Source organism: Rhineura floridana, chromosome 8 (assembly GCF_030035675.1).
Source record: "Rhineura floridana isolate rRhiFlo1 chromosome 8, rRhiFlo1.hap2, whole genome shotgun sequence".
NCBI classification, from domain to species: Eukaryota; Metazoa; Chordata; class Lepidosauria; order Squamata; family Rhineuridae; genus Rhineura; species Rhineura floridana.
The window spans coordinates 47,211,565-47,225,636 of record NC_084487.1 but is presented as its reverse complement, the minus strand read 5'-3'; the positions used below and the strand labels follow the sequence as shown (position 1 = coordinate 47,225,636).

Genomic DNA, 14,072 nt, shown 5'->3' with positions numbered 1-14,072 from the left:
CCTCTCCTCCCCTTCCTTGTCCTTTGCAAGACGCGTCACCCTGGGTGTGGAAGAGAATATCCTTGCGCAGGGTTGCTATGGGTGAAACTTTTCATTTACTTTGCTCACTTTGGGCCAGGGAGAGGGTGGCTTCAGGTTCCCTGTGGAGGGAGGGAAGGAAGGAAGAAGGGGGCGCCCCAGTCAACATCCCCGCACCCTACTTCTGATTGGGCCTGTAGAAGGGGGAGAAGTTATCTAAACAGCATCCATTTAATTTTTTTTAAAAAAATCGAACGCCCACCACCACATCAGCACTTTGTGAGAAAGAAACTCCCAAGAAACACCCTGGAAAGAAGAAGCCACCAAGCCATCTCACCTGGTGCTGGAAAAAAGAAGTAAGTGATGGCTTATTGCTAGAATTGTGGGGTGAGGGCAAAGAAAGAGGAAAGATTTCCATAATCAACCATTTAAAATTCTTTTTAAAAAATCATACTCTGCCTTTTTGATCGATGATCTCTTCGGCACCCCCCTTCATTTTGTTTAGGTTTTACTGTGCCTAGTATTGCTTTAAGGAACGAGTTGATTGCCCTGTATTAATAAGATTTTCAGAAGCCGTCGATCTTCCAACTCTGGTTCTGAGAAGTAATTCCTGTGTTCGTTCTTCTGTTCGTTTCTTCTCTCTCCATGAGAGAATATTTGGCTTTTTCTCAAACAGTAGATCTGCCTCGTCCCTTAACCCCCCCGTTTTAATGTTGTTTTGTCTGTTAAACGACACTCCTTTTTTTCCCTAAAAAAGCGATTGGTGTCTTTATTTCAAGGTGGAGGGAGGTTGAAAGTCATTTGGGCTGAACGACTGAAAAATGTCTTCAGTTCACCATTTTGTTTTTACACATTTTAACTGGAGTCGTGAGTGGACTAAAAAACCCCTCAGATGATTCGCTATAAAATAGTCCTACGACTATCTGTCGTGCAAAATCTCTTTATCTCCACTTCCCCCAAGCTTGTGTTGATTAGGGGAGAAAAACGGGGTGTGTGATCTTTTGTTGTTCTTGTAAGAACGTAAACGGTGGTATAATAATGATGATTATAATTTGGGGGTCTGGACTGAAGGAGTACAGTGGGGAATCTTGGGGGGATGAGTGAACAAGGGAGATGGTTTCTGTTTCTGTTTCTCTCCATTTAGTTTAATCCGGATCAGTACTCAAGGAGGCTTTGTCAGAAAAAGATGGTTCCATCCCGTTTTATGCTCGAACTTTCTTCCGTCCTCCTTGGAATAGAGCCCCGAGGGCCTTTTTAGGATTTCATATGTCACAAACGTACCTAAAACAAAAATATAGTGCGTGGCGGAAAAAAAGACAGCCTTCCCCCCCCCCCTCCCCGCCGCAAGACTTCAGTGGGATGAACTTGTTCTCCTTTCCCAATTATTTAATAATGGGATGGAGGAGGAGAGGCTCAGTAAAATAAAATCGCTGTAGTTATTTCTGTTGCACTTTTCGGTACCAGAAGTGCTTTTGAAGGTTTCCATTTCCTTCATCCCAACAACCACCCTGTGAGGTAAATTAGGCCCAGGGATCCTCCCTTTGGGCCTTGAAGGTATGAACCAGGGGCTATCTCTGAGTCCAAAAACGATGGCTCCCTTCAGAAGGGATACCGGATGTTGGGAAGAGGGCATACCTTCAAGACTTAGATTTGGGGAGCGGGTGTCAGTTACCCTGGCTGGCTCTTAAAGGCTTGGGTAGCCGTCAAGGGAGAGCTAGAATTGCCCTGGGTTGCTTCCAGTCAGAATCTGAAGGTAAAGGTCAGGACCAAATAACCTTCACTCAGACGTGTTGTCTGTTGTGGTCTTTCTCTGCCTCCGCCCATCTTTTTCGGGCCTGCTCCGAGTCTCTCCTTAACAAGGGGGTTTAGGCGTGTCTTTCCTACGCGCAATAGGACCATCCATTGGTGGGGGAAGGCAAAGGCCGGCTCTTGCTCTTTAGATGTGGGCCAAATCCCGAGGCCCTATACCCTGGCTGTCAGTTTGAAGATCGCAATCCCAGGCATGCTTCCTAGAAATTTTTGGGGATTTCGAGTAAACATATGTAAGGATTGGGCTGTACGGGTTGGTTCTCCCCCTCCCGTACGTTTAGCAGCAAAGTGCGGGGAGGAGGTTCCTACTTCCGAGGTACAGAGAAGGAGCTGATGTGGTTTGCCAACTTAACAATAAATTTTAAATGATGATTTAAATTTCCTCAGCTTAATCCTCGCGGCCCTCAAGCCTCTTCGCGCGGGGGAGAAAGGGGGCGAGTAATTAGCTATTCTAGATAGAAACCGACAATGAAAAATGGCATGTAGGGGCATGGGGGTGCGTTGAGCAATAGACCACGGAGAGCGCATGCGCCTTGGAAAATTTTGTACTCTGGTCCACTGAGCAGGCGCTTGCTGTCTGGGCCTGCTTTGGCGCAAGGCATATTTAGAAGGGTAGTTAAAAGACAAAGTAGGTCACTCGCCCGGGCGCTGCTGGTTGTAGGACAAACAGGGCTCGCTAGGTAGCACAACTCTCGGGACGCTCTGCTCGAGGGAAAGGGGAAGGGAGCGGGCCGACAAAATGTGTGCAGAGAGTTACTTGGCCGGGTCATTCATCTGTGATCTACGGCGGAGACGATTGGCGGAGAGTAGGCCCCTTTAGAGAAGATAATACCAATTTGGCGTGTGTGAGGAGGCCGAGAGGGAGGAGGCCAGTGCAAATAACGCCCACAGACGCAAGAGGTTTTGGCAGCGGAAAAGGGAGTGGATTGAGCAATCGTGGTTCCAGAAGGTGCCTTTCTCCGTCACTTTACCGTCACTTTATATTACATCTGCAAAGGCAAATATTCAGGGTGGATTAGTGAGGTTGGGTCAGCTGAACCTAAGGCTGCTATTTTGCTTGGGTGTGGCTTGCAAGCAAATGTAGGAGACTGCTGAGATTCAGACTTGCATAGGTATAAAGTAATCAAGCCTTTATAACGCCAGCATCACAGATTTTTTCTCTCTCTTCCCCCCATTATTGTTGTCTATCTTTATAAAACCTGGCAACACAGTCATTAATTAAAGTATTTACTCAATATGACTGTACAGCTGTAGAATCTTCTCATATGCAGATAACATAGCTTAACAATGCTATATTATTGAGGCCTATAATGCCCTAATGCCAGAGATTGTTCATATGTCGACTCATAGGCTAATGCAGTGGACTTCATTATTTCATTTTGTGCCTTGTGGTTGTAATTGTGTCATGCAAAACAAATTGCTACTTGCCTCTGACATTTTAAGATGATATGCTGTCTTGAGGTAATGTGCACCTTTATTAATGAAGTTCTGCAGAGAAAGCAGGGGATTCAGTATTGACTATTATGCTTTGCCACCTGCAGTTGTCCCATGTGTAGGTTGCCATGTTAACAGTCCAGGGATTACTGAATCCTGATAGAGAGCTTATTTTGTTGACAAGAAAGCTGTGGTAATATTTTTCACATAGATTTCCTTCTCTCTGTGGATTTTTTTTCTAAAACAGTTTAGACTGTTGAGCTAAATTTGTGTATAGTGAGCTAGTGTTCGATTCATAATTTTTTTTGTATGGATGCTATAGGAGGAATACTGTCAATTTATTATTTATTTAATTTATCATCTTAGAAATAGTGTGGTATATTAAAAATATCTGTAGTTTTTGGTATTATCTTTGAAGTCTCACAGCCATCAAAGTTCTGCTGTAAGAATAGATTCCTTCTATTACTCTGAAAGAAAAACAGTGAGCCGATTGAACACAAGTGAACTCATTTGAGTGGCAGTCTTTCAATTCTCCAGCTGCTGAGAATCTCAAAGACTGTTGCCAGAGGCCTCTCTAAAGCATTACAATATTGTAATATTTAAGGGCATCCCTCAATCAGGAAGATTGTTGTTAGGTCTGAAGGTTGCAATGCTGTGTACTTTTAGCTGAAAGTAAGTCTTTTTGAACTTGGTGGGACTTAATCCTATGCATAATCATCAGAAGTGAGCTGCAAGTTAATCAGTGTCCTGTCCAAGCAAACCAGCAGTATACAAAAGCAAATCATACATTGTTTATTTCTGAAAACATTTGTTTACCACTCTGTCTCCCTGTAGGGAGGACCAAGATTCATACTATCTCTCCTGAATTATGGCACCTGGTTTCTAAGTCTGGCATCCTTGTAGAAGTCTTGCAGCTTAGTAATATAAGATCTCTTAATGCCAGTCATGTATTACCGTCTCAGACTTGCTAGGCTCTCAGCACAGACAACTGAAACTTCTCTGTATATGGCATAAATACAGAAATAAGCCTGTTTGTTTACTTGGGGATGTGTGGGCAATCTTACCACACGAGTTACGCTTCTGTTCCAAGTTAAGGGTATGCTTTAGGGATAGTTATTTAGCCAGAAATCCATTGGAAGGTGCCATCTTAAGGAGTTTGTTTGACTCCCTAGGTTGAAAATGCTCTGTTCTAGTTGACCTTTCAGAAATTTGTCCTATTCAGATTTCTCCTGTGGCAATTTCCATTTTTATTTTAACAGGCACATTCAAATAGCTGTGATAAAACTTCTCACGGTTTAGTAACTTCTGAAAAACAAGCTCCAAGGTCTTGGGCTATGCTGTTAGCAGTTAGTGCATGGTCATCTGTATAAGACTACATTCAGATGGATTTATTTGGAGAACTCCTCGTAGCAATTAATGTTACAGGAAGTGTAGAATCTACAGAGTCCTGTGGATATATCCAGACTTTTATATAAATTAATGCCAAGAATTTTGTTTTTTAATTGTTAATTGAACAATATAAAGTCCTGCTGGTTCAGATCAAAGTCCATCTTATCCAGCCCTTTTCCTACAGTAGCCAGCCAGATGCTTATGGAAGCCCACAAGAAAGACATAAGCACAATAAAATAACTGGTGTTCTTCCCTAACACCTTAAGGGAAGCATGCTGCCTTTCATCCTGGAGATAGCATATAGCCATCATGACTAGTAGCCATCAACTTGACTACTCATCTTTTAAAGCCATCTATGGTGGTGGCCATTGCCACATCTTCTGGTATTAAATCCAATATTTTACCTGTGTGCAGGTAATGTCATGATAGCTGCTAATTGAATATGTTGTCACGTGCTGTTTGCTTCTTTCACACAACATAGTCTAATTCAAACTATTGGTACGCTTCTGCAGCCTCAAACACTGTAGGCAGTTAAGCTGCCACAGATGTACAGGAATGAAGAGTAAGAGGGAAACTTATATGGTAACTTCCCTTCTTGCTTCTAACATTGTAATTAGTGCTGTTCAAGTTCCTCCTTCAGGGTATGCTTAGCTTTCTTCTGAGCACCAAATACCACATCAGAAGAAGCAGTTTGACATACACGCCATAAGTTTTTTATCCTTGGTCCTTGCTTAGTAGGCACCCCTGAATACTTTGTTTTTGTGTTGTAAAGGATCCTAACAGAAGAGAGGGCTACTGTCTATTTTACTAAGCTGCTGATTTAAAACCTAGAGAAGATTATACGTACATCCTTCATTTAAACAAGCTGCAATTTCTATTCTTTTCCCCAACTTCTTTCTTTTCTGGAGCATTTAGAATGTTATTTGGTAGAATGAAACTATGCCAATTGGAGATGATATTGGGAGGTATTCTGGCAAGTTAGTAGATTTTTTTTTTCCAATAAGGAAGAAAAGTTGGGATTTGGAAACCTAAAGCAGCCATCCATAATACAGTGTCCTTCAGATGTTTTGGATGACAACTCACATCAATCCCAACCAATATGGCCAGTGGTCAGTGATGATGGGAATTATATGCTCAAACATTGGAGGGCACCAAGTTGGGGAAGCCTGACCTAAATTTTCTCTTCCAGGCCACATAGTACAAGCTAGGAGTACCATGGGGCTCCTGGGCCTTCTTAATGCATGAACGTCTGGTTTTTGATCTCACTTGGGGTCAATAGCTACTGTTATTTCCTTGCCACAATTATTTTCTGTTCATCTGACTTGTCCTTCTGAAAGTATTCTCAGAAGAAAAGCTGTTTCAGATTTTTGTTACCTGCTGCCATTTGGCTACCAAGGATGGATGAAGTTACCACAGTGGGATGTATCACCACATGCAGCACTTAATAGATCCTCACAAAGCTAGTTTCTGTCTTTCAAAATTGATCTGATTTGTTCCAGTTACTTGGACTGATTGCGACTGTGGGCCACCATCTGAAAGCCAGACAGTCTGCATCAGTGGTGGGTAGATCAGTGCTTTCACAGTAGAAACATACCATGAACTGAAGGAGCTGTGGCAAATTTGAATATGTATATCATTTGCATGAGGATGCATAGATGAGACTTTGGCCTGATCCAGGAGGCTGTTCTTACATTCTTAATTAAGCGCAGGTTAGAAACCTAGAGTGCTCATCATTAATGGTTCCTCATCAAACTGGAGATAATTTCAGTTCAGAGGGCCACATACTCTGGCCTTGGCCTGGCATTCATTAACACGTTTATCACTATAGATGAAAGAGTTAGAATGGGGCGGGGAGGACGTCTAGCCTAGTAGACTAAGTAGACCTTGCATGGGTCCCTTTTTGGCCTACAAGACAGTTTCCCACAAACCACACCCATCAGTCTCACTCCTGACATACGTGACATTAGGTGTGGGGCAAGTATGGACAGACCTACAAAGGCACAGTTGGGAGTTTTAAATCCAACCTGTTTCCTCTGAACAGCATTTTTCCTTCTGCAGAGATTTCAAAGGGGCTCCTTGTAACTATTGGTTAGCATTTACAGCAACCTCTGAACTTTGACAAATATCAATAACCTGATGTCATGATGATGTTGGATGATTGACAGGTGGTTGCTCATGCCCACCTGTCAAAAGTTGGCCCATGGGGTATTGTGTGGAGAGTTTAGGAATTAGGCCCATTGAGCTGGATTTAGTTCTCCACCTCTAGGTAAGGGGAATCCTCATCAAATTTGCAGAAGGCACAAAACAAAGACAGGAACAAAGTTCAAACCTTAATAGAATGGATAGCTGAGCCAAAACTAAGAGTATAAATGGAGACAGATGTAATATTCTGTATTTAGAGGAGGGGACCAAACACAGATGAAAAAGATCTCCAGATGATAGTGTATCGCCAGCTGGAATATGATGTGGCTGCAAAAAAGCTAATGAGGTTTAGAAAAGCTAATGAGATTGGACCATAGTTTCTGACGGACAAAAGTTGCATGTGCCACATTTTAAGAGGGCTGTAGACAAACTGGAATTGGTTCAGAGGAGAGCAACATAAATGGTCAGGGGTATAGCAGACAATTTATGTGAGAAAAGATTGAAGGATCTGGGTATGTTTAGCCTGAAAGATAGCTCTCTTCTATTACCTGATGGGCTGTTTCATAGGCAAAGACTGTTTTCTGCTGTCCTAGAGGGCAGGGCCATATCTAATGGGCTTAAGTTACAGGAAGGGAGGTTTCTGTAGGATAAACTCTTGATAATAAGAGCAGTTTGACAGTGGATTGAATTACCAATTGGGGGGTGAGGTAGGGTTTCCATTCCTGGAGGTCTTTAAACAGAGGCTAGGCAGCCATATCTTTGGAATTTTCTAGAACAGGATTTCCTACATGAATCAAGGAGTTAGTCTGCAATCTGCCATGTAATTTTATGACTCTATAATTCAAAGTTTTGACTTTAGTCTATGAAGTGTGTGGCTTAGGACCCAAATACTTAAGAATGCTTCCCAGTGTTCATCCCAAGGAAATTGGTGGGCAGGCTCTGCTAGTAGCGCCGCTAATGGTATTGCCCTGTTGGTGGTGATACTGGACAGAGTCTTCTGCTTAGTGACACCCCATTTATGGAACTTTCTCCCATTGGAGGTTTGGTTGGTCTCCTCAGTAAAAGGCACCTTTTAAAGATTTATTTAGTTATTCAGGCTCTTGGACAATGCTGAGGTATATATGTTTCTGAGATTACTCTCCACTGTTATTTTACTTTATAAAGTCTAAATATATGTGATGTTTTAAAGATTTCTTGTATTATAACTCTTGTGCTGCAATAATATTAAAGATACCATATTTCCACCTTACATTTAATTTCTTTGTCTTTTCCAGGATTGTTTGGAGCCAAATTCCGTCTGTTTGTGTCCTCTGTCTATTTTTAATATACTGCCCTACCTTGCTTGCTGTGAAGGGAGTATGCATCTGGAGATCAAAGTTGCTCTGAACTTCATCATTTCTTATCTGTACAACAAACTTCCAAGGAGGCGGGCTGACCTGTTTGGTGAAGAGCTAGAGCGGCTGCTGAAGAAAAAATATGAAGGCCATTGGTACCCAGAAAAGCCTCTGAAGGGTTCTGGCTACCGCTGTGTTCACATTGGGGAGACTGTGGACCCTGTAGTCGAGATGGCAGCCAAGCGGAGTGGGCTGGCAGTGGAGGATGTGCGGGCCAATGTTCCTGAAGAACTGAGTGTCTGGATTGACCCATTTGAAGTCTCCTACCAGATTGGTGAGAAAGGGTCTGTCAAGGTCTTGTATCTAGATGACAGCGAGGGCTGCAGTGCAGCCGAGTTGGACAAGGAGATCAAGAGCAGCTTCAATCCTGACGCTCAGGTGTTTGTCCCCATTGGAAGCCAGGACAACTCCTTGTCCAACTCTCCATCCCCATCTTTTGGCCAGTCACCTAGCCCCACGTTCATCCCCCGCTCTGCCCAGACCATTACCTTCACCACTGCCACTTTTGCTGCCACCAAGTTTGGCTCAACTAAGATGAAGAAAGGCGGTGGAGGTGGGGCAGGCACCCCTGGCACAGGGGTTCCACAGCAGCAGCAGCAGCAGCAGCGTCTGGCCCGTTCACCCACCAATGGCCTGCTGAAGCATAAAGGTCTCTCCCTGTCTATGCATTCTCTGAACTTCATTGGGGGGAGTACGGCCCCTCAATCTCAGCTCTCCCCCAATGCCAAGGAGTTTGTTTACAATGGTGGATCGCCAGGAGCCAGCAGCCTCTTCTTCGATAGTGTAGCCACTGAAAACCAGGCTGGCAGCATCCCTCCTGCATCCCAGTTCAGTGCCAGTGGTGGTGGCAGCAACAGCTTTGACATGGCTCAGGTCTTTGGTGGCAGCACCAACAGTCTATTTCTGGAGAAGACACCCTTTGTGGAAGGACTCAGCTACAATCTGAATGCCATGCAGTATCCCAGCCAGTCGTTCCAGCCTGTGGTTTTGGCCAACTGACCACCATAAGAGTATTCTGGGGGAAATAACTTCCAAAAAAAGAGAAAAAATAATTAGAAATATTTGAAATCTTATAAATATAGCTTCTTGGAAAGAGACAAATCCTGATTCGTTGTGTCATGCCAGGAAGCGCTGCTGAAGCACTGATTATTTTTTAAAACTTCTTTCCTGTGCTCTTTCCTACCTGTTGTACACTTAATGAGGGAGGTTATCGTTCTCAGCCCAGCAGCGGTGGGAACCAGAGCCACTTTCTATTATCTCCCGTGCTGCTTCTTGGAACTGGTTCTCAGATATGCTTACTGTAAGGATGGCATTGTTCAGAGTGCTGTTATGTCCCTTGCACCCAGATATCTTGGGTTTTTCTGTTTGGAGGGGCCTGGGGTGGGGGATGGATTTCTGGATGTGTCATGTCTCCAGCACTTCCTAGGGGAGACCTGTGGCTTGCTTCTCTGTGTGAAAAGTGGCATAAACGGGGTAAATGCATTCATTTCTTGTAACACTCAGATTTTTGTATTCCTGTTGCACAGTGGGAATAGGACAAAGTTCTCGCCTGTTTTTTTCCTGTACTAACTGGTGATGGATGCTGGAAGAGACAGCATCTGGAACAGGTTTTTGCCTAGAGTTTTCCATTGCAAGCCCCTCCTCCCTCTAGCCCCCTTAAGAGTCTGGGGTGGGATAAACTCTTTGGGAAGCTCAGACCCAATGTCAGCTGCTAATGCTATGATATATAAATAGGACTCTAGATGCAAACACTTCTGACTTGTCAGGAAAAATTATCCATGTATATTGCACTCTTTCAAGGGTGGGAGTGAACATTGGCCTTCCAGGGTTTTTTGTGCCTGAGCAGCTCCCATCAATGTTCATCTGGACCAATCGCCGTGGTTTATGGGGTCTGGGCTCTTCTGTTGACAGCTGAGCATTTGGTTACTAATTCTTATGGAAAGGATGGTTTCCTGCTCTTGAATACGGTAGCACTACTCTTTGGCAGGGAAGAAGGAGTTACAGTGCAGACTGCTTTCTGGATGAACAGCATGAAGGTTTGCACTTTGAATCTCATGTCTCTTAAATCTTTTGACCAAAAACCTTATGATTTTTCATTTGAAAGGAAGCAGGTATTCCTGTACAGAAGAGCACTCCACATAACAGGTCCAGCATGACTTGTTCCATCTCGACTCTTCACAAGGCATGAAGTGGGCTTGCTGTAGAACCTATGTTACTTAACATGTGGTGAGGAGAAAGTGTTCTCTGATAAGAATGTAGAGTCTCTCCTTCCTTATTGTTGCTAACGACCTAGGAATCCTAATGGTATTTCCTGCATCTCCCTTTTCTGTTAGGAGAGGACAGCCTGGAAGACAGGGACAGTAGTGGCCTTCAAGAGTGAGTTTTTTTGCAGATGAGTTGGCAAACCTTTCCTCATCCTGTGAGATAATTACAAAGTCCCAAAGTTTACCTCTATATATGGTGATAAGAAGTGAGAGAGCTGCTGGGTAGTTGCCATAAAGCTGTGTAGAAGGAGGGCTGTGGATTCCATACTCCAGGCATATTCTCTCCACCATTACTACCCACTTTTCCCTCTCTCCAGCGGCATGCCTTGGAGTGTGTATAAAGTGTTGCTTCTGCACCTTCTCTGGTAAAGTCATATTGAATAGATAAGCTACAATTCTACAACTCTCCAGTGTCTTGGCAGGAGACGTTTAAGTTCCCACACAAGCTAAACTGAAGATTCCCTGCAGGACTGTAAATGAACCTTAACTGCCATAAGCATCTGCCCACCTGTGAAGGATGCCTATCCTTGATGCACTAAAGATCATTGGGTGTAGTTCATGGGGAACATCTCCTGCTCAAGTCACATTGATGTGAATGGGAGTTGTGCAATTGATGAGGCTTATGCAGGAGATCTTCCCAAGGTGCCCCCAGTTTGAGCCCTTTTGTTTCCATGAACCCCTTCTCACCCCTCCATCTTTGCTGGGCTGAGGAAAGTGACACTAAACTTTTTTTCTGCATTCTGCCTATTTTCTATGAGCCACTAAGTGGATGAGGAGGGAAGACACTGTTGGGCAGTAATGTGATGGGTAAAGTTTCATGAGGCTAGAAGTCCTAAACCTGAACAAAACATGTAGGACCTGTTCAGCAAATACATTTGTTTGTCTTTTCCCCTAACATTTCCACTGCCACCTACTTCTTCCCCCTCTAGAGTGTACTGTAGACTGCCATGCTTTTTACACTGGACTTGAACCATATCTCCCTCCCTAGGAGAGCTGCCGGCTTCCTATCTATCCAGCATAATCTTTATTTGACAACTTCCACCTGCAGCAGAAAGCTGCCATGAGCCACTGCCTTGGGTGGGATTATGCATCCTTCTAAGACATAGTATACTGAAGGGAGAGGGGAAACCTCACTAGCACCTGCAACATGTGATGTATGACACTGCTTTATCCTGCTAACTGCTGTTTGATAAGAAGTCTGCATACATGAGGAGGAAAAGGGGAGGGACCAACCTTTGTATTTCCTAAAGGAACACATACCGTGCTTCAGAAGCATTTCCAGTGCTGGCGACAATGAAACTCGCGGCCTCTTTTTTGGTCTTGTTGTCTCAAGAGTTAGACGTTCAGCTTCAATTTTATTTTTAAAACCTGCACTAATTTACCTGGTTTTCTTAGGAAGAAAAAGAGATTTTTTTTTAACTTTTATTTTTATGGGTTTGTGTTAATTTTTTTGTTGTCCGTTTATATTGAATAATTTGCTACATTTGTAAAATGTAAGAGGTATATATAATATATGTATATTTCTAACGTAAAAAATTGAAATTTTTTTCTTTTCAAGATTTTTTCTTAGAGGAGAGAGAAAAAATATTTTTTCAGGAAAATTTTAAAAAAGCAGCAGTGAAAGCTCCTTTTCTCCCCTCGCCTCCCTCCTTCCTGACCCTTTTTGAAGAGTGAATCAGCAACGTGTGATCTTAGGGGATGGATGAAAGCAAAGAAGACAGAATTATGTGTGTTTTTTAATGCAGAGGTCCATGCTGTTCTTGTTTGGTTTTTGGTTATTTACACACAGGGGGCCATTGAGTAGGGATCCAGAGGGGGTTTTCTTTCTTTTCTTTTTTCTCTAGCGAAGGAGGAATACAATCAGAGTTTTGTATTCAGAATGTTGTGCAATATTTTGGAACAGGACATTGGCGTGTCTAGAGATTTAGTTAAACAACAAAGGTTGATCAAATCTGTACAGTTTCTATTGTTCCAGATTTTTTTAAGTTTGTATTAAAAGCATGATATATAATAGCCTCTTGTTCCTGTTGTTTGTGGAAGGGCACCAAGGGTTTGCAAGGGTGAGGAATCAATTTTGGGGGGTATGGGGAGGCACATTCTTCCAGATGGTGCAGTAGGACTATACGGTCTCGGCCCAGTTTACCTGAAGGAGCGCCTCCAGTACCACAAATTAAGCCGCCCAACTAGATCAGCCACACAGGGCCTTCTCTCAGTCCCACCAACGAAAACAGCTAGGTTGGTAGGGACTAGAGAGAGGGCATTTTCAGTGGTGGCCCCCACTCTCTGGAACTCTCTCCCATTCGATCTTCGCCATGCCCCTTCCCTGGATACATTCTGCCGGGCCTTAAAAACTTGGCTCTTTGGACAGGCCTTTAGGATTTCCGGGGAGGGCTAACTTTTTTGGGATACTTATTATCTATTGATTGCCCTAACTGATCTCATGCTGCTGTGATTAATGACTTCATTGTATTTTATCTGCATTGTATTGTATTTTACTGAATTTTAGTTTGTACGTCGCCTAGAGTGACTTCGGCCAGATAGGCGACACAAAAATTAAATTTTATTATTATTATTAGGATACAACCAGGAAAATGGGAAGTGCCCTGAAGACAGGCTCTGCTCTTTCTCAGAGACATCAACAGGGATGAGTCTGAGGAGCCAGCTAGAGAAATGGCACAGCTGTGCTGGTCACTGTTAGGTGCATAGGCCAGAGGTGGCTGGTACCTGCCAAGTCCATCTGGATGACGGCTACAAATGTTGCAGCAATGCACCTGATTTTCCAGAGTATACTTGTCAGTAGAATTAAAAGCCTCAATGCCGTATGTAAAAAAGAAAAACCTCTTCAACCCCATGACCTTATCCTGCTTCTACATGTCTACCACAATGATTTCATAACTGTTTTCTGTGGAAGACACTTTGAATTCAGCAAGATTGGAATTTACATTTGTAAGAAGTGGAGAAAGAGCATGGTCTAGGTTAGGCAGTTTTCTAGTTTAACGGATTCCAAAGATGTTGAGGATTTTGGACTTATTTACAAAAGCCTTTAACTGCATTGATTATTCCTAATATTGGTAAATGCGACCTGAAGGCTTTAGGAAAAATATTCCCTCTCTCCAAATATACGACAGCATAACAAGTGCCATTGATTGTCAGAATATGCAAAGTTAATTCAGCCATAATAAAGCTGTTGAAAGTGCCATGATTATGTGAATAAAATGAAAGCATGTTACTAGATTAGTCTAATCTAGAATCCAGAAAATACGTTGCACTGGGGTTTTTTGTGACACTACTTACCCTGCCAGCCTGTAAGGTGGCATGAGACAGGTCTAGGTATCGCCTAGCATCTGTAACACTACTTCTCTTTATCCTAAACTAAATAAAATGGATGGGTTTTGGCTAGCAGTAGCCATCATCGCTAGGGATTTCTTGTGGCAGCCTCTTAGTCTTCCATTGGCTCAATGCATTGGCAGGATTTGGTGGCCTCAAATGTGCAAAATTGTTGGTAGTATCCACATCAAGTGCAGAAAATCAGCATCCAAGTGCTGAATCAAAGCATTCCTCTCCTTTTACTGTAGCTGCATAGAATTACTGGAAATCCAGTGTTTTGGAAAGAACTTACACT

General features: G+C 43.1%; 1 protein-coding gene across 1 annotated transcript; it reads left to right on the top strand.

Moving 5' to 3' along the window:
• On the top strand, positions 1–12,463 carry TOB2 (transducer of ERBB2, 2). The gene is made up of 2 exons (XM_061639274.1): positions 1–374; positions 8,067–12,463. The coding sequence occupies exon 2, from the start codon at positions 8,151–8,153 to the stop codon at positions 9,183–9,185; it is 1,035 nt and encodes a 344-aa protein (XP_061495258.1). The 5' UTR covers positions 1–374; positions 8,067–8,150; the 3' UTR covers positions 9,186–12,463.
• Positions 12,464–14,072: the final 1,609 nt, after the last annotated feature.

Excerpts from the sequence above, each read along its gene's own strand:
- TOB2 (XM_061639274.1), top strand. The coding sequence starts at position 8,151 with ATGCATCTGGAGATCAAAGTTGCTCTGAACTTCATCATTTCTTATCTG.